The 21,361-nt window shown below is 41.7% G+C and overlaps 1 protein-coding gene across 1 annotated transcript in view; it reads left to right on the top strand.

Moving 5' to 3' along the window:
* Window positions 1–17,210, top strand: part of LOC147640456 (sulfate transporter 4.1, chloroplastic-like) — a 186,622-nt gene extending 169,412 nt beyond the window's left edge. Inside the window, exons 14-15 of the mRNA XM_086825348.1 lie at window positions 16,436–16,512; window positions 16,616–17,210. Coding sequence (XP_086681474.1) covers window positions 16,436–16,512; window positions 16,616–16,873 — 335 coding nt within the window. The 3' untranslated portion in view covers window positions 16,874–17,210. The remainder of the gene's footprint in view (window positions 1–16,435; window positions 16,513–16,615) is intronic.
* Window positions 17,211–21,361: the final 4,151 nt, after the last annotated feature.

Genomic DNA, 21,361 nt, shown 5'->3' with positions numbered 1-21,361 from the left:
CCTCTGCAGGTCATTGCTCTGCCAGGCCAGGAGGATACAGATTTCCTCATGTATTCTATCATGCCTGGTGGGAGATTGAGGAGAAGTAGTATGGAGGAGATCATACCAAACACTAGGCTTAGTCCAGTGAGGATTGTTGGTCGCTCGGGGAAGCACTGGTTCATTGACCCTTCTCCTCAGATAGTGACTCATGGCTCTTGGTGTTTGTGGCTATATGGTGGCAGTCCTATCAGATATCTTCAGTGGGATCCAGGAGAGTGGGAGTGGATTGATGCCTTCGATCCTTTGAAAAGCCTTCCTTTTTTCAGTTTTACTGTTCGGAATGCTAGGCTTCTCCTCACTCGACAGATGCATAGGATCCCTACTCTCAGGCCTCATTGAGAGAGCTATGATATTTCTCCAGTGATACAGCGCAGATATTGGCAGACTTTGACACTCATACAGAAGGAGCTAGATCTCTCATTTCTTTTGGTTATTCTTACATGGTGGTCTCCCCACCAATCATTGGAGATCAGTTTTCGGTGTAGCACCTTCCTGTCCTAGATGTGCGGCAGATTCTGAGTCCGTACAACATTCTCTATGGGGGTGCAGCATTGCACAGCAGATTTGGGGTCCTGTAGCCCAACTTATGGGCAAATTGAGTGGCCAAGCCATGCATGTGACTTGGGGGGCAGTTGCTTGGCTCTCCCAGTCCGGTCCGCAACTTTTTTATGAGGGCAGTGGTACAGATTCTGTTTTTTTCATTCGTAGAGGTATTGCCCAGCATGGTTTATTGCAGGATGTTCCTCACTCTGATTATACACCCCCTAGACAGAGGATTGACACCAGTTGGGAGATTATTGCCAGTATTACAGCATGGCAGATCTGCAGAGCTAGATGCACGGAGGCTATTGAGGGTGTCCAGATTTTTGGGTCTCGGTGCATTAGTACTATATGGGGTGATATCATCCACACTCTTATGGCTACTTGGGCTCGCATTCAGGGGCCCTCTCGTTCTGCGCAGGCGAAGCGTGTGATATTTATGCGGGAATGGGACCATGGCATCTTCTTTTCCTCTAGTACCACAGGTCTTACATGGCATCATGATGCTCCTCAGTGGTTGAAATCACCTTACATATTGGGGTGATTCTATTCTATTTTTCCGGCTTATAGCTGTGATTGTTGTATGTTTTTCTCATACTTAATAGAAGTCTCTTCCTGAAGAAAAAAAATACCTGTTTAATACCTGTTATATACAGGCAAGAGATCCAGGTTAGCTAGTCCCTTCCCCTGAGGTTTCCCCAGTCTCCCTGTTGTAATTTAACAGGGAGGACATTGTGGAATCTAAGCAAGACTACAAGCATATGATTATGGCTGAATTACAACTCTAGATATAAATTCCATTTTTACCATAATGCTATATTTTTTATTTTAAAAATCCAATCCCTAAGCTTTTTCATGGATTTGATGTTTGTAGAGACAACATTTAATCTCCTAGATCGCGTAGTCTTACGCAAAGGCACTCTTCGTGACTTTGACTCTATCGTAAATCAACCTAACCTGCAAGTTAATTTATTGGCCAATCTCTTGTATCCTCACAGTGTACTATATATTTCCTATTTGAAATATTGTTAATTTTTCCATCCCTACTTTCTAAGACTTTTCATGGATTTGATGTTCGTTGCAGCTAACATCATCTCTTCATTATCCTCCTTAGATCATGCAGTTTTAACCAAAGACACGCTTCTTGACTTTTGCTTGATCAAAAATCTTTCTTCTTTTAATGAATACAAGTTAATTTATTGATCAATCTCTTTTATCGTGAGAGAGAGAGAGAGAGAGAGAGAGAGAGAGAGAGGGGGGGGGGGAGGGAGAAATGAAGTGAAATGAAATGTTATATTAACGTCTTCAAAAGGCCATAATGACCTATGAGACCAAAAAGTTACATCATGGTGGATCTGATACAATGTCTGGATAAAAAACCAGAAAATGAAAAATAAAGATGATACTACTGGCACCTAGAAAATGAAACTGGAACTGGAAGGTAAACAGAAACCCTTATAGGGTGTGAATATAGTGAGGGGGGGGGGGGGGTACGCTATGGAGGTGAGTGGAGTACAGTGAGGGGATACAATATCATGTGGGACGGGGGGAGAGAGAGAGAGAGAGAGAGAGAGAGAGAGAGTTATATTGATTGTCTACGAAAGACCCAAAGGATCTACGAGACTATAAGTGTACAATCATGTCCATGGAAATCTGATCATCATGGAAAAACAGAAAAACACAACAACAAGAAAATGGAGATGGAGTGATGTATATTCAATCCTGATCTAAAGCATCAATCTAGCAATAGCCATGAGCCTCTCTCAACATCAGCTGAATAAGTCACTGTTGTGGTACTGGGAGCGGCCCGTCCAAGATATCCAACATGGGAGAGATAAGTAAAGTCGACAGGCTCCCTAGATCCACCCAGTGTGGGTAAGTGACCCTATGTCACTCAAAAGTCTCTTGAATCTGGAACTGGTGGGTGGGGTGGGGTCAGGGTCTCGGAGGTCAGGGGCACCGGGCTCGCTAGAGTGTAGTGGCTGGATCCAGGATGACTCCAAGGTGTGACCTAGTAGACGATGGTGCAGCTAAGGCTCTGAGCTCCACTATGGGTGGTGGGTCTGCTGTCTGTGGTTTGTCCTCCTGTGGTCGGAAGAAACGGGTGATAATTGGCTGAAGGGGGTGTGGGCAGTGTCAGGGTCGGGACTTTGTGAGGAGTTACTCTCTGTGTCGACAGAGCACAAGGAGGAAGAGTCTGAGGCAGCACTGATGATCCTGTCCAGAGGCCCAACGCCCTCTCTGAAAAGGCAATAAAATCTCCCCCAGATCTCGTAGTACACTGGGCAATGGACAAATGTAGTGCTCCTCTGACTCAACCTCATGCTGGCACAATCTGCAGATCCTGTCCTCCAGGGGTATCCTCTGAACTTTCTATGTCTATCCGAAGGTGGTGTGAAGATACCCGTAGCTGGCCAACTGCAATCCGCATGGCATGTGACATGTATATATCAAGGTACCCCGGCCTCCTCCGGATGAAGCCATCATCTGTGAGCCTCAAGAAATAATCCTTATAGTACCACATCTTCGTGTGCAATGGCTCTAACTGTGTAATCCATGTGGCCTGAATGTAAAGTTCGAATAGATCGTCAATGAGGTGATAGCTCAATTGGTGAAGGTGTTTGTCTAGGACTAGGAGGTCCCAAGTTCAAAAACTCAATAGGTGCTTCCTCGGCGGCATCGCCTACGGGTAGATAAAAAAGCGTCCACAGGCGAGCATTTATGGGCGAGCACCTATGGCCGGCGAAAAACGGTAACTACACGAGGGTCTTGGGCCTAAGGCCAGTCCAAGTAGATCATATCGGATCACCCGGTTCATGTTCTTATGCGTAAGCTTGAGGAAGGGGGCATCTAGACTGTAGTGAAGTGGTGGGGGCCGATCTATTTGGAGTCTATGAGCCTCAAACCATGCACATACAATAGCATACCATGAGGGTTATCCCTTGGCTGCTAGCTGTTGGGATGATTGTAAAGCAAGCCTCGGAAGTCGTGAGGATGCATGTCTTGGATGCGGTGGATGTAGGTGACTGTTTCGAAGAGTGCCAAGCTGCACCAAACTCTGCATCAAGCATTGGAAAGCTGCGAACAAGCATCGTAGAGATGTGGAATACAAGGAGATTGGGTTTTGCTAAAGTATGAAAAGGACTGGCAGGGAAGTATCCCAAGTTATCAAACAGGTATGGGCCTTTTCAGGTATTGGATACAATCAATGATTTGTGGAGGATCCACTTGAAGTCTATGAGCTCAAGGAGGTGTTGCAACCAGAACAGATTGTCTTATAGAAAAAAAGGAAAGGACCAAGAGGCAAGATTATCCGCATTTGATGCTTGGCTAAATTTTTTATTTGCATGCACATGTTTTTTTCCCCACCCCAAAAAAGGGACTTCTATCAGCATCCACATGTTTTTGATACCTGCATGTGCGTGGTTTTATGGCATGAGGGTTGGGGATGCCCAAAAACCCCCCAAGACAGAAGTGTTGAATTAATCTAACGAAGACTTTTGAGTTTTCCAAGCTTAGATGTGATCACATTTCTTAAAGCCATAAGTGTTTGCATGTATTTATAAGTGGGGCCACACTTTCTTTAAAAAGGGCCGAACAAAGGGAGCCAACCTTTATTAAAAAGGGCTGGACACCATTCATAAAGCGAGTGGAAAGGGAAATCAGGAAATTAAAAAGGCATTAAAGAAAAACAACGTGACCCATATAAATAAGCAATATGGAGTGGAAAGGGAAATCAGGATATTAAAAAGGCATTAAAGAAAAACAACGTGACCCATATAAATAAGCAATATGGCTTATTGTGGAATCATCAAGAGCAAGACGCCATCTCTCTCTCTCTTCATCACCACTATGAAGACTGCTTCAATGCCATCATCCCGATTTGCATGGACTAGTGTATGGCGGCCCACACCATTTTTACGACCATCTGCGCCATCGTTCTACGGACGCCGGCCGCATGACATCATCGCTATACTGTACGGCCGCCTAGTGTACCTACGACCGTTGTATCTAGTACACTTTATTAAAGCTCCCTGATCTACCCGAAGCAGTATTGAGGCCACTCCCACCCTTACTTCATCGGGCAAGGATGTTCCCTTTCTTGCGTACTTGAAACAGGAATCTTGTTTTCAAAGAAGATTGCTGGAGGAAACAGAGTTGCTAGCGAATGGTTGACTCGATGGGCTCCCTGACGAGACAGGCCTTAGGGTGAGTCAGAGGGGGATTGGAATCTTGTACTCATAAGGAATCACTCCTCATGGATTGTATTTGGTATTAATAAATCCTTGAGGGCGGGGTCGTTCCAAAGCATTATTCCGGCCCCTAGTGTTGTGTCTTGTCTCTTTGTGTTGCTATTTGATTGTTAATTCCTTTGTTGTTAAGAAAATTTCGGTTATATACATGCCTCCTGCTGTTACATGAGCCCAAATGCAGCCTCTGAATCTTCCCAATAGACAGTTGCAATTGAAGACCATGTCTATGTGCATCCCTAAATGGGCATGCACATGACAGACCCAATGGGTCTATGAGACCAAAAAAGCAGTTCATATGTTCCATGTGTGAAGTGAAGTCTTTGAACGTGGAAACATAAAAAGAATAGGTTGGTGCTACTGCACCAGTCCTATATGTACAATGAATACTGAGTTAGTTAAATGAGTGGGACTTATCATGTGTCATCCTCCTCAACCACATGGAGGCAATGTCCATTACCGAGGACAGTACTGCTCTATGGCGTTGGAATATATCCAAGATCTGGAGGTGAGAAGAGGATGGCCTGAATACTGAGTTAGTTAAATGAGTGGGACTTATCATGTGTCATCCTCCTCAACCACATGGAGGCAATGTCCATTACCGAGGACAGTACTGCTCTATGGCGTTGGAATATATCCAAGATCTGGAGGTGAGAAGAGGATGGCCTGGATCTCAGAGGGCGAGGGCGTGTGGTTTTCTGAAGGTACCAGGCCCAATCCCTAGGAGTATGAAGTGATAGCAGGTCTTGAGTTGGGGGATGAACTCCTGGCAGGCCTGGGTGTCCCTTCTATGGTCTCTCCATCCCTAGATGTCACCTGGGTTGAGTATGTGTGACAATCGTCTAAAGAGGAGGTGTGTGGAATCTGGATGTGTGTGTGTGTGTGTGTGTGTGTGCCATCTTTGACATTCCACTCGCTTTACAGGAACCTGTTCGGGCATACAATCTCATGAAATTGGGAATTAGATACATACATGATGTGGTAGATGATCAGGGCTATGTCTTATCTTTTCCTCAGGCCACTGCTTCCTATGCATTGGGAATACATCATAGGTCTATATGGAAGAAAATTGCTGATTTATTACATCCTTTTCTACCTGTTCCTCCTGTGGCTGACACAGACAGGCTTACGGATTGGCAATTGCAACCCTCTGCTACATGCACTCATCCTGTTCCTCTTCCCGCCTTAACCTCCATCAAAGCTTACAGGCTTCTTCAGCCTGCTCCATGGATTCAGCAACATGCTAATTCTCTGTGGCATATAAGGAAGCCCCTCTCATGGTGGCGGAAGAATCTCGGGATGTTATGGAAGTGTAAAATGCCATTGAAACAAAGACTTTTTCTTCGGAGATGTATGACAGGCACATTGTCAGTGAGGGTCACACTTGCTAAACGTCGCATTGCACCATCCACATGTTTAAGATGTCAGGCTCCTTCAGAGACTGTTCCTCATTTGCTTTGGCACTGCCCGTGTTCTAGGATCCTCCTCGGGAGAATTTCAGATTATCTTCGGCTCCATTTCCCGAGTCACAGATTTGGGAAACATTTCTGGCTCTTTGGCAGATTTATGAGGTCTTTGTCTCAATACTCACTATCTCTCTTGGGTGAGATATTGGGCTCTTTGGACAATCTGGAGTGAGCATAATTTGGCATACTTGGGTCGGCAGATTCACGAGATCCAAAGATTCTGGCAATGAGGGTCATTTTGGAGTCTTTCTCGATTTCGGCGAAGAGGACCGCGAACTCGGCTTCGGAAAAAGCAATGGTTCGCCCGGTCAAGGGAGAGTGATTAGCCATGATGCTAATCGAAGAAGAAGGCCGACTTGAACCCGGATGAGGAGCAATCCAAACCATGGGGAAGAGGCAGGCAAGGAGGCAGAGGAAAGGAAGGGAGGGTAGAAAAGGGAAAAGTAAAAAAAAAATGGGAAGCAAGGGGAGGGGAACTGGACACACCGGCAGGTATGTGCTGCGCAAAGAGATGAGGCGGAGGAATGAGGGGAGGCAGAGCCAGGGGCGAACAGCGGTGGAGGAAGGATGGGGGGTGGGGCAAGGATGCGCTGCGTAGAGAGATGAGGGCGGGCAAAGGCATGGGCGAACACAGTGGAGGAAGGATGGGAGGCGGAGGAAGGATGGGGGCGAAACAGGCGGTTCGGGGAGCTACACGGTCCTCGCTTCCGCTGCTCTGATTTTGATTTCTTCTTACTATGGACTAGGTATTGGGCTTTATGGACAATGTGGAGGATGAGAAATAATGCTATGTTTGAGCACACGCCTTTACAGGCATATGCTTACTTTAAGATCAATTTGTGGCAATCCCTCCATGACTGTGTACAATTGGAATGTTGGAATATGGACTTGTCTTGAGGTGTTTTAGTCAGTTTGAGGTGTTTTTCCACTGCTTCTAAAGTTCTCTGAAGATGGACTTGTCTTGAGTCCATCTCCTTTATTGTACATAAGTCATTGTTAATAGAAGCATGGTTCTCATAAATAAATAAAAGTTTGTAGAGAGCTCGCATCTGTGAACCGCCTGTGCAACGTCACTTGCTACTTGCCACCCTCTGCTGCTCCTGCATCGCCGGCTGCCCTACCCCCCTTTGTTGCTTCTGCAGCACCGGCCACCCTCCGTCCTTCACTACCTCTACAGCGTTGGCTGCTAGTCGCCCTTCGTTCCCTTGTTGGTGCCTCTGGAGCGCCGCTTACCTACCGCCTACTCATGCTCCAGCCTCACATCTTCCTTTGTTGTTAGCTCCACTTGTTCTCTCTCCTATGGTGCGTCTTTTTTTCTTCCGAGTGCGACTATGTGCGTGTGCGTGTGCGTGTGCTCTCTTGCTTTCTTTGTCTCTCCTCTTCCTTCCACACTTAATAGTCTACCTTCTTTTTCCCGTTCTACTTTGCCCCCCTCTCCTCTTGTTTGTGCTTGTGTCTTCTTGTCTTCTGTGTCTCTTGTATCTTTTGCCTGTGTTTCTCCTCTCTCTCTCTTCATGGCCCAATTTGTAGCCAATTAACATAGAAGGGAATTGTTTGTTGATCCCAAACGCAGACAATTGCATTCTGATTCGTAGCCTTTCCGTTGTGACAATCCCGAACTGCATTAATTTTGTGACACTCTTGAGGAAGGCTTTGTATATATCTGACAAGCATGGGATGCGCTTGTGCTAGATTTCCATTTGAAAATCCGCGGTCATGTGCTCTTCGACACTGTAACGAGACTATCTTAGAAAGCGATAATTCTTTTTTTCCCTGGTAAAATGCCAGCTGTAGCAATGCTGGTCAATGGATAAAAGCCATGCTTGGTGGATGTTTTGTGGAAGGGGTTTACTCTGCACAATGGATAAAAGCCATGCTTGGTGGATGTTTTATGGAAGGAGTTTTTATGAAGTGATTCTCACTGAATCCAAGCATAAACAAATGATGTTGGAAAAGTCGCCCTTGTTCTTTGGGCAACAAATGGTTCACGTTTACCCTTGGTTACCAAGGACTATCAGACTTTTAATAAACACAGGTGCCCTGTATGTGTGGAAGTGGTCGATCTCCCGGTTTATATGTGCCTTCCATTGCCTTTTTTGGTTGAATTGCTAGGTAAGGCTGTAAGCTCTCCCAAATCTTTTGGCAGTGTAAATAGATTTTGTATCATACAAACAAACCCCTGATAGGATAGCAATGGATGTTGAAATGCAAGGGATCCCAACACAGGAAGTTTTCTTTAAGCTTAAATGGAAAAATTTTGCAGGTTCTTGCTTTACTTGTAAAAAGTTTGGACATATGCAATCAAAATATCCATCGCTTTTATTGCGGCCACCTGTTGTGGCCATGCCCTCTCCTCAAACTCCTCCTATGCCATCAATACAAACTCAAAAGGAGAAGAATGTAAATCATTCACAACATGCAGGTCTAGATAAAGAAAAAACAAAAGTTGCCTCAACAGGCTCTCATGCAATGAATGTGAAAGATAAAGACAAATATGACTCTGATGCATGGCAAACTCCCAAACAAACAATAACTCCTAGACAGAGGCCTTTGCTTTCTCGTAATTAGACAGAGGGAGCTTCTACATGTACTTTGCCTACCCCGTGCCTGACACTTTAAGCAATATTACAAGAATAGGAAGAATGTGGGCGGCAATAATGAGAGGTGATTCTTTGTTCCCGCATGATGCAGAAAATTCGATGCACAAAAATCTAGTTGATGTTCAAACTGCAGAACGTTCTTTGCCTGGTGACTTAACCAGTCAAGCTGCCATGCAAGTTGAGGTGTAGTCTCTACATTACTCGCATTGTAAATGTCTATACCAATCAGATGCTTTACTTACAATATATAAGGCCTCTGTGATGTGAATAAATGGAGGCCGTTGTGGTCATTTATAAGTACTATGCATCTCCATGTGGTTTGTTTGCAAGAGCATAATCAGAAGTGTTTTGCTGGAAGACAAGGAGTCTTCTCTGGATATCAAATCTTGTATGCAGGAACTCAAACTTTTTCTGGTACCCCTCATAATTGTTAAGCATGACTTACAGCTTGTATTAGCCCACAATGATCCAAATGGTCGTTGGTTTGTGGTACACTGTATAATTGTAGGACAGCTATATGAATTTGCGAGTGTTTATGCATCACAAACTTCAACATATAGAGCTGAGATGTGGCACTCCTTACACGCATACCCATGGATTTCGAATGCTTTCATCACAAGGGATTTCAATAGTTCACATGACTTTCATGATAACCTCTCATCGCTCTCATATGATGTCCTCTGAAAGGCAAGATTGGATGTAGACAATGACTTCTTTGGATGCATGTGATTTGTGGACACAAACTCGTGCCACATTCAAAGGGTTATACTTTTCATCATAATGCTGTTTTGCATTACTAGGCATGTTTGGATAGATGGTACCTTCTAAATGCTGCTCAATATGATGCATACACATGTAAGATATGGATTGATCATACATTGCACCTTTCTAATCATTCGCCAGTATGGCTTGGTCTATACTTTGGCATGGTTGACAATGATTGTCCCTTACCTCATAAAAGATTACTTATGATTAATAACAGTTATTTGTTGCATGCACTTTTCGCTGACTTGGTACGTGCAGCTGTCCATCCTCTTCTCATGCACATGCAAGAGGATATAGATTTCGCTTGGTTCAGCTTTGTACAACGAATGCAAGCTATGATATAGGACTATGGAAGGTGGTACATGGGAGAGAATAGAAGACAAATTGAACAAGCAAAATTTGCAATACAAGAGTACACTAAAATCAGCCATTCTAGAGAGTTGAATGATGATGAACAGCAGCTGTTAACACAAGCTGAAAATTGTCCTGGCCATGATGATGAACATAAGCTTAATAAATGGCAAACTAGGGCGAGGCAGAAGCCATTACTTGATAAAGGCTGCTCGTCAAAATCTCTTTTCAAAGGCTTGCCTTCCAGGTGAAAACAATGCATTACAAGAGTCAAAAGAATAGATGGTACTTGGAAATGCACAAAAACATAGCTCGCAGAGGCTTGCCATGATTACTTTTCTCGCATTTTTGATGTCCCTCTCCCGCTTTGGAGGGAGGCTCTTGATGCGCGATAACTTTTCTTGTGACAAGTTATGCCTATCGTTACACGCCAAGAGGCTAACAATATGGATGAGCCCTTCACGGATGTCAAATTGGACGATGCTATAAAAGGCCTAGGTAAATGGAAGTCTCCAGGCTGGGATGGATTGACAGTGGAGTTCTTTCAAATGTTCTAGAATATTTTGAGATCGCCAATTTTGCTTATGGTGAATCACTGCTAGAATGTTGGACACTTGCCATGCTCATGGAAATTACTGCCCAAAAACAGCTATGTGAAGCCATATTGGATTGGCGTCCTATCTCTTTAATGCCAGTCATATATAAATTGGTTACCTACATGCAGGTCTGCATCGAGCATAGTATGGATTTATCCCTCGAAAACAAATCACTGACAATATAGCAAATGTATATATTGGCAATGAATATGCCAAGTATATGGACCAGGATGTTGTCATCATGCAGGTGGACATAGCTAAAGCCTTTGATACAGTACACTGGGACTTCATAGCCCAGATTATGGACAGAATGGGCTTTGGGCCTAGAATGAAAAATTTCATCTTTTGGCTCAAGAGGGATGAACTAAATGCATTTTGGATGGAGAACTTGGGAAATCTGTTCGCAGGGTCATCCGCTTAGTGCACTTTTGTATGCCATTGCGACTCACCCAATGCTCCTTTGCTCTCGAAACCTTTCTTTAGGCCTAGTTGTTCGGATAAATCCATATCCTCATCTAGCTACGAACCCCGCCGGCCTTGGTCTCTTCTCCATAAGCCAGACCGCCAACATCAAGGCAAGCATGGCCTCTATATGTGCCATTGCGTATAGTACATTCAATAACTATAGCATATGTCCAATTATATCTTCCGCTCCTACCTTGGTTGAGCAAACATATTGATAATTTCATGTTTAAAGCAATGGAATGCCTATGGAAAACCAAAGTGGATAGAAAAGGGTTACGTTTGTTAAGGCAGAACCTTATCTATTAGCCCAAAATGCATGGTGGGCTCAATTTCCTTAATATTCATTATCATATAGTGGCAAAGAAAGTCACTCTTCTACGTGCATTATAGAGCAAGTTAAGCCATGGGCACGCATGCTAGGAGCTCCGTGCACTAACATGAAAACGAATGCATATGGACATTGGATCATCAATTATAACGATATAATCTTTGGGCATTTCCATGGTCGTATTCCAGGCTCTCCATATTCGACTACGCTCATTCGAGATTGGCAAGCTATGCTGTTTCATTTACAATGGTCTGGTAGGCCTCCAAATCAAGAAACTCACTGTTGTTGCAGCATATTCATTAGGGCAGAGTATCTTGCTTTGTCTCAACCAAGAAAGGCGTATAATTTCTCTACATTGGGAATTCGTCGCATATGCGATGTCGTAGATGAAAATGGTTATGTTCTCACTTTCCCACGTGCAGTCAAAGAATGCAATTTGGGGATGCATCACAGGCCAATCTGAAGAGTCGTTTCAGAAATAATGCAGCCTTTTCAGCCAGTTCACGATGCTCAAGGAAATATAGAGAATTCAAGTTTGGTGTTTTGATAGGCACCTTCTAGGATATACTCGTGTACCTTTTGCCAATTTGTCTGTAGCCAAGGCTTATAGGTTACTCTTACCACCTCCATGGATTCAGGATCATGCAAATCGCATCTAGCATATGTCAAAATCTCTTGCTTGGTGGAAAGTTGCATTGAAAAGAATTTTGAAGAGTGGATTGCCCCTCAAGCAATGAGTGTCCCTATGGAGATGTGTGGTTGGGATATTGCCAATGGCATCTCTTCTTGTACGAAGGTGTATTGCCACTGCTTCTTGTAGGTGGTGCTCTTATCCTATAGAGACAGTGCCTCACCTTTTGTGGTATTGTTTGCAGTTTTAAGATTTTCTTAATGATTTGTCCGGACATCTTCGGGCTCGCTTTCTGGGGAGGCGTTTTGGTCGAATGTTCTAGCTTTTTGGTTGCCTTTCTCCTTCCCTACCAGACTATACAGACTTCCTTGACTGGACTAGATTTTGGGCATTGTGGACTATCTACCATGCTTGGAATCAATTGCTCTGGAGATTCTGTCCGGTTGTTTGTTTATTTCCGGAGAGCCCTTTTCCAATCCCTCCGAGATTCTCATGAAATCGGGGGCCTTTCCTTCCAGCAATTAGAAGTGTTTTCCTATTGTTTATAAACTAAGTAGTAGCTGTCCCGATTTGGGACAGCTATGAATGTATATTTCTTTTTTCTTAATGAGAGTGATTTCACTTAAAAAAAAGTATATGTGACAATCACTTGGTGGGACATGGTTGTATCTATGGTATCCCGTTGATCCTATCTTTGTGAGATGTCTGAAATCTATCTCTATTGTCCTCTAGCCACTCGATAAGCGTGAATTGTGGGCATCTCATTGTCTTTGTGCCAAAGGCCACACACTTCAAACCATAGTCGTCAAAATGTCCCAATGGATTGAAAATGGCTTAAAATGGGAAATTATGAATACACAAACGGATCTCAATGCCACGTCATAGGATGGTGCCTATTTATGTTCTGTGAAAAATGTCAAGCAAGGTCCAATTTAATGCTATTTTCCAATTTTATACTTCATCATGCGCCAATTTAATCCAATGTGACAATCTAATTCAGAATTGGATAAAATCAATTCTCCAATTAAATTAATTGAACATTTAAGTATTTCATTTTATGCCACACCTAATCCAATTAAAGAATTCAAACTAGAGGTTGGGTAATTACATTTATTACTTCAATCGATTGTCAGTTTATTAATTTTAGGCCCATTTCCACACTCATTAAAATTCGCAACTGATTGTGAGCTGACACTTCCAAATCCTGTGGGTTCACCTCACAACCACAAGTTGAACTCAGAGGGCTTGTCTTCTTCATTAATTTCTGAGAAGTGAAAACCAGTTGCCAACCAAGCCTAGATGTCCGTGTGTAAGGGACAATAAAAACAAAATACATGTAAGATATGATGATATCACAAATCACGTGGGTGATCACTGATGACTAAACAGAAATCAAAAGGATCACCACGTGGGTGATGAGTCATGACTCAAAATCCAAGATCAAAATAAATAACATGTCGAAAGTTCAAACTAAATAACATGTCCAAATAAAATGATACTGGTAGCTGCTAGCTACTATCTGCATCCTCATCTGCATCCTCATGCTCATCCTCATCTGCAGCTTCTGTCTCTGCAGCCTCACTCTCAAGGTCACTGCCGGTAGCCGAGTCCTCATCCAAGAGGATATTGTTTGTGTGCCCGATGTTGTTTTGGAAATTGCATACAAATTATACCTCAAGGAAACATTCCGGAGTCCACAAATTGGTGAGTGATAGAATTGTAAAAAAGGATATGGGGCATATCATGGTGGTATGGGAAGCTAGGATCTACCACATGTGGTGACTGACTGAGTTGAGTTCCTGCTTATGATGATTACTATCAGCCTGTCAGAAAACAGCCTATCAGATCTTGGTGTGGTTCTTACACTTCAACACTGAGAGACCAATTGATTGGTCAGGATTTGCCTATAATGATACTAAGCATACGACTTCTGGTGACAGCTAGGTTATTCTTAGTATGGGTATTAGCTCCGATTTCCTTGAGACTTTAGAGCTTGAAGGTATAGATCTAGGTGCAGGTAGCCCTGAGAAAGGGCCAACCCACTGTGTATTGTCGTGCATGGAACGGATGTTATCGTACAGGAGGATAGCTCGCACTAGAAGATTCTATCAGTGGTGCCCTCGTAATCCTTGGCTTTGCCATTTTGTAGCTTCTTGATTGATTCCTGCAGCAAGGAAGTGGTGAAGAGGGTGGAGTTGGTAGGTCAGGGAATCTCCAAGATGGCTGGTTGAAGTTGGTAAGGGACGTCATACAAAGCAGCCGTGTAGAACTTCCAAAGAGTAAGGTCCTAGATGATTTCCTTTTGAAGAGTTTAATCCAGAATTCATTGAAGTAGTGCTACTGTAGAGGGTGTTCAAGAATTCCTGCTCATGCCTAGGGGGAGAGAGAAAGAAAGAAAGAAAGATGTTATTAACATCTACCAAAGACCCAAAGGGTCTATGAGACTGAAAAGATGTTACGTGTGATCCATGACTAAATGGATGTCACTACAACATGAAAAATGAAAAACTAGCTACCAAAAGAAAAATGGAGGCAGCAGAAGAGCCTCATGTGCCCGAACTTATAATGTGTCCTCCTCATGAACCGAGTATCTGGCCTCGATGTCTACTACCTGTAAGAGTGCCTCTCTGTGTCGCAAGTCCCAGATCTGGAGCTATCGGGTGGAGGGTCTGGGTCTCCAGGAATGGGGATATCTGGCTCTCTGGAGGACAATGCTTTCTCTTGGAGGACCCATTGAGTGCATGGGGGTGCTCACTCAGTGGGGATGTCTAGCCCCGTCCTTGTCAATCTGTCCCGCCAGATCTTGTATGGGCTGAGTCAGCTGTGCCTTGCTGGTGAGGGTCAAAAAAGTCAGTGAGATGTCTATGCGATATCCTGCCTCTCAAGCTGCTGCCTCAATAGTCTGTCTCTGTGGTGTCACACCTCTAGTAGGATGAAACCGCAATCTATGGAGTATTTAAATAAATCTACCTTTCTCCGAATAAATGTTTTTTTCCCCCCCACAAGGCATCTTCTTTTCCCTTTGACAATAAGAAAATCCTTGAAAGGGATATGATGTTCTCTTTTTCATGTCGGTCACATTTTTTCTGAACGTCTTTTATTCTGTGACAATGGAGGATTTCTTTAAAATTTGCAAATAAAATGCCTCAGGATAGGGTACATCTCTTTCAAATTGCTAAGTAGTCATCTCTAAGTTGCTTTTTCTTTAGTCAAACCCTTTATGACAGCTTTCTAGAGCTTTATGTTTATTTAATTTTATGTATGTGCTTGCATAATAAATGAGGATCAGCAGAAAATGTTGCCTGGTCAAGCCTTTGAAACCCTTGGAAGAAACCAATGGTAATATGGTTCTAATTCATTGTTTATCACAGACATTGAGGGACTTTCAGCTGTCACCTCTTATCTAAGGCGATTGCTGAGTACCCAAGCACCCTCTTTGTATGGACGAAGAAGCCCCAATCGTTTGGATTATAAAGGAGGGCGTGGTTGGTAGAAACAAAAAGGGGGCTTTCACTTATTTAATAGCCGTCCCCACTAGTGTGGACGCATCTCTCTTTGCATCTTGGATCAGGGTGTTATCTTCAAGACATAAGATGGCTATCTGTGTAGAGCCCTTTAAGAAAAAGAGAGGGAGAGGAGCAAGTTGAAATGATGATGTTATGCTCTGTACTTACTGTGTTCTATACTGATTGAAATGATGATGTTATGTTCTTAGTACTTGATATTGTGTGTACTATGTAAAGAAGGGAAAGAAGGGGGGAGGGTTGGTTGCATCAGCTATAATGAGGTTGCAGAGGTGGTCTCATTTGGGGTGATTTTTGGCTCATTTAAATGGGGCTTGTGAATGTGCAGAAGTAAGTTTTGCCACGAATTTTTGCTTCAGAGTTTACTAGGTCTATAGTTTTACTGTCATGTTGAAGGGTGGTGTCCTTTCAAGCATCAAATACTACTGTGTTGGAGTAACGAACCCACCCTCCCAGGTGACACATGGCAGAAGCTTGGAAATAGCCCTGGGTGGCAAGGTGTGGGTCCCTTGGTACGTGGCCTCTCAAAAGTCAACAATTGGTATCAGAGCACAGGTGTGGGTGGTCCGGGCTCTCCAGCTTGTGTGCCTTGCTCGTGTGTCGGTCTGAAAAGTCCATGGCCGTTTGATCTGGTACTGGTTAGCGCTAAGTGGTGTTGAGCCAGCAGCCGTTTCGTCTAGGGAGGTCAGCCCCGGGAGGCTAGGTGGCCAAGGTGTGGGACCCTTGGCACCCGGCCCTTAAAGAAATCACTCTGCAAATCAAACCTCAAACCCTCTTAAATGAAAAGTTTGTTGCTACACTGTTTTAAACTGCAAAGATAATTCAATTTCTGCTGGTTCTAGTTTTACCATGTGTGAAGCATTTTGGAAATGTGCAGCCGTAACTTACATAGATTCGAGCGCAGTTCAAGCCCTGAAAGTGTTGCATGAGGAGTATAAAGCACGGAATATACAGGTACCTACTTTTTTAACCGTACAGTGCCTTGTGAACATTACTATGCATTGCACAAGCCACGGCCATGGACTCCATGCATAAACATAAAAAATGATGCTTGCAGATGGCTTTGTCCAACCCTAACCACCAAGTTATGGTGACACTTGCCAAGTCCCACATTCCAGAGATCCTGGGCAAGGAGTGGTATTTTGTGAGGGTGCATGATGCAGTGCAGGTCTGTCTCTCTCACATGCAAAGGCGCCAGCTAGACCCTGGAAATGAAGGTCAAGAACAATATGTAGATATGCTACAAAGTTCCAAAAGCAGCAAGTTTGTTGATCCTGAAGCAGCGCCACTGTTGAGGGGCAAAGCTGATGTGTGAAGTAAAAATGAGAGCTTCCATTGGTGGTAAGAGGCTTCGTCCAGGTTATCCTCCACTTTCAGCTGCAGGAACTCAAGAAGAGCCCCTTATTGAGCTCTTTGCCAACGCCACCAGAAAATACAAAGGGCTTAATGATGGGTTTATAGCTGCATTCTGCTGTACACAAAGAACTAAACGATAAGAGACACTCGTATATCTGTTGTACGTAGAGCTAGGTGTGTTGCTTGTGCACTAGAAACATTGGGATTTTGTTCATTCAAGCATACGCTTTAAAGGTACTAGTTGCACCATTGACTCTCTCAACCATTATGAAACTGCAATATAATTAAATGTTTATCAAAAATGTAAGAGAGTGAGTGAGTGAGTGTGCGTGCGTGCTAGTGGCATGACCCGTCTTCGACGGGCAAGAGTACTCTTGCCCGTATAAAAACACAGACTCGTCCTCGGAGGAGAGTAGAGATAGGTCTTATATTTGAAGCCCATTTTGGACCTCATGGTCCTCAACTTGGCTACCTATATATATAAACTTGGCAACCTATATATATAAACACACCATGCTTGCCATATATATCCATGTAAGAGCTCCTAAAGGACTTACTTTTCTTTGAATAAAGCATCAAACTTGGCATAAATATACATCTAGCATTCCAATGCAATGTAGTGGTGGCAATCTTAACACACATGAGCAAAGTATTAAAACAATCTTCGGACAATTGGATTCTTTCTCCTTGGAAGATGATATTTCTCGCCTCCATCTGCTCAAAAAATATATATAAGATAATAACATTAGCTATTGTAAGATATATATATATTTATGTATTTATTTATTTATTTTAAGCTCGAAGATAAAACCTTATAAAACTCATTCAGTGGATCAATATTTAAGATGAATGGTGTTTGAACAGACTTGTAGATAGCAAATCGAAAAATTATGTAATGTTTAATGTCTATGCACCGAAAATCTAATTTATTAGACTTTTCATAGTCTACAAACATTACATGTGCATGAAGCTGATCTGCAATCTTTCGCAACGCTCATTGTGTCTTGACTATACAAACCTAGCAATAATCTAGGCTCAAAAAAAGAGATTTTTTATTTTAAAAAATTATATCAATAATACTTTATATTTACAATCAAATATAAAAACTTCATAAAAAGTAAGTTTTTATATTGCAATGCACATATGCTCTCTAATAGTTTGATCATTAGAGATGATATTGCTTGTCCTTCCCAAGACAGGAGGTCTACAATTGAGCTATAAAGATTAAATAGATAATGGTAAGCAATGATGATTATATTATAACAAACATCAAGAGAAATATCTTCAATATCTTGTTCATCGTCATAAATAAGTGAAAGTGATCTCCTTTCCTAAGCAATATACCATTGTAAATGAAAGTAAGTCAAACCCAAAATATTTGTTTATCCATATGTTATAGACACAAAGATGAACTTACTGTGTCCCTACAATCATCTCAAGAATTTAAACCATCCCTTGAGCAATAAATAGGACACTCAATACTTGTGGATTTGCATAGTGGCTTTATCTCAATATTAACCATTTAATCCACACAATTCAAGTAGATTTATATATATCAATTCAATATTATCAAAAATGGTAGTATCAGTGTGGGAGATAAATTAAAAGAATTTTGTTATCTAACTCTTAGTTAATTTCATGTCTTCGCATCACAATAAAATAATTATCATTCTAAAAGAAACATCAATCAACTTTAAAGCATCCACACTTATAGAAAGATAACATTGATTACACATCACATTTTTTTAAATATTCTTTTTTTAAATGCTTTCTTGATTGATACAAAGATATCTATGAATATAGTCTCTAACGTTTATATGTTGTTATATCAATAGCTCGTTCTCTACCTTTGGGCATAGATTACATTTACATTCTTTTGTATGTCATTTGCAATACTTCTTTGTAAATAACATTGAATGTGTAGGCTTTATTTATACCTTCAATGCTGCTCTCATGGTCCACAGTACCCTCTATATAGAATTTCACTACATCTGATTATCTAATACGTGACGACATAATAACATATAATTGTCCATGTGAATACTTGTGTTGCCAAATAAAGTCTCAATATACTCAATGTTTGTACTTGGAACTTATTTAGTGATATACCAAAAGCTAGTCTTACATGAAATTGTCTCCTTCTCATGGGAAAAGGTAATTGAAGCATAGATGGTATAAATATTTTGCTAGGAAAAAGAATTCTATATCCAATGTTTGTATCTATAATAATTTCTACTTCTATCACCTTTGAGTGAAATTGCTTGCATATCAGTCTGGTACAAAGTTTCCACTACCGAGGATCCAAATCGCGAAGCAGCATAAAAGGTGCGTTTCTTTAAAAGCAAGCGCCACCACCTAAGTTCAAACTATTCAAGTACTCAAATCACATACAATATTCTGTCATTCTCAAAAGAAACAACCGAATCTACACTAAGGTATTCTCTTTCAAGACCGGATAATGCACTCAAGACTAGTTCATTGATCTCATCGACCTCTAGATTTCGTGGTGCAAGAATAGTGCTGTCTTTAAAGAAGCACACATAATCCTCCACTCTTTGAAGATATTTATACACTCATTTTACCAAACTCATAAGGAAGTTACCATGGATTAACATTCGTTGTTGTGAAATTACCACTCTACCTTAATTGTTTGGATAGTCTATAGAGCCATCTCCAATTTGTAAATTGTTTGGATAGTCTATAGAGCCATCTCCAATTTGTAAAGTCCATTTGACAAATTCTAGTTATGTACAATCATAAGCACTCTGAATGACTCGCATGTTTTGTGTGAGCTTTAAAACATTCACATATCTCCAAATATATAACCGGCACAACGTTGCACTCCTTGAAGATCTTTGTATACCCATTCTACCAAACTCATAAGGGAGTTCCCATGGATCAACATTCGTGGTGAAATTATCACTTTTCATCGAAAGATGGACATGAAACCTGTATATTAGGTTTTTCATCATCCAAATCATATTGATATAAGCGTCAACTTGCCTTTAACGCAGATACATACCTTGCATCTAGATATTGATTAAGCTCATCAATAATCCATGTGTATCTTGTAACTCTATAGTAGCTCTATCATGTCCTTTGTATACATACTTATACAAATATTTCACTGTTGTAATGGTTTCTATATTAATATAGTCTTTGTATCTCATAGAAAGAAAAGGATTATATAAAACAATCCATTGACTATCCACCCTATGATCCTTTACTTGGATGAAATTACCGTCGTCTCGTCGTATGTAAGTTTAATACCCATTGTCATCAACGAGCGACAATAGTAGTCTTTGAAATTTATGTAGCAAAGATAAAAAAGAGAGATGTAATTATCAGAGAGCTGCAGTAGGAGCTTGCAAAAGAGAGTGCTCGAGAGCTCGCAAAGCCTGGATTAAGCCAAGTCGGTCGATACTAATATCTAGAGAAGGACCAAGTGACTCTTGAGGTGGAAATATATCAAATTTGATGTCTCAATACGATAGCCCCATCGAATATCTAGCCATTTCCTTTTGGGCACAGATTACATTTACGTTCTTTTGCATGCCATTTGCAATACCTCTTTGAAGCAACATTGGCTATGTAGACTTTGTTTATACCTTTAATGCTGCTCTCATGGTCCACATTACGCTTTTACACACAATTTCACTATATCTGATGATCTAACACGTGACATAACAACATACAATTGTCCATGTGTGAATACTTGTGTGGCCAAATAAAGTCTCAACACACTCAATGTTTATACTTGGGACTTATTTATTGATATACCAAAAGCTAGCCTCGCAGGAAATTGTCTCCTTCTCATGGCAAAAGGCAATTGAAGCTAGATGGTATAAATGTTTTTCTAGGAATAAAAATCCTATCTTCAATGTTTGTATTTGTAATAACTTCTACTTTTATCACCTTTAAGTAAGATTACTTGCATATCAGTCTGGTACAAAGTTTCCACTACCGAGGGTCCAAATTACAAAACAACATAATAGGAGCATTCATCTTTAGAAACAAGCGCCACCAAACTATTCAAGTACTCAATCACATACAATATTCTGTCATTCTCAGAAGAAACGATCGAATGTTCACTAAGGTATTCTCTTTCAAGTTCGGGTAATGCACTCAAGACTAGTTCATTGATCTCATCGACCTCTAGATTTCGTGGTACAAGAATAGTGTGGTCTTTGAAGAAGAAGCATACATAATCCTCCACTCTTTGAAGATAATTATATATCCATTCTACCAAACTCATAAGAAAGTTCCCATGGATCAACATTCGTGGTGGAATTACCACTCTACCCGTGATTGTTTGAATGGTCTATAGAGCCATCTCCTATTTATAAAGTCCATTTGACAAATTCTTGTTATGTACATTCATAAGCACTTTGAATGACCCACATGTTTTTTATGAGCTTTAAAACATTCACATATCTCCAAATATATG

Source organism: Cibotium barometz, chromosome 3, assembly GCF_041138505.1.
Source record: "Cibotium barometz isolate CiBa-2024 chromosome 3, ASM4113850v1, whole genome shotgun sequence".
In the NCBI taxonomy this organism is placed as follows: Eukaryota; Viridiplantae; Streptophyta; class Polypodiopsida; order Cyatheales; family Cibotiaceae; genus Cibotium; species Cibotium barometz.
The sequence above is the reverse complement of the archived record's forward strand: the minus strand, read 5'-3'. Positions and strand labels throughout refer to the sequence as shown.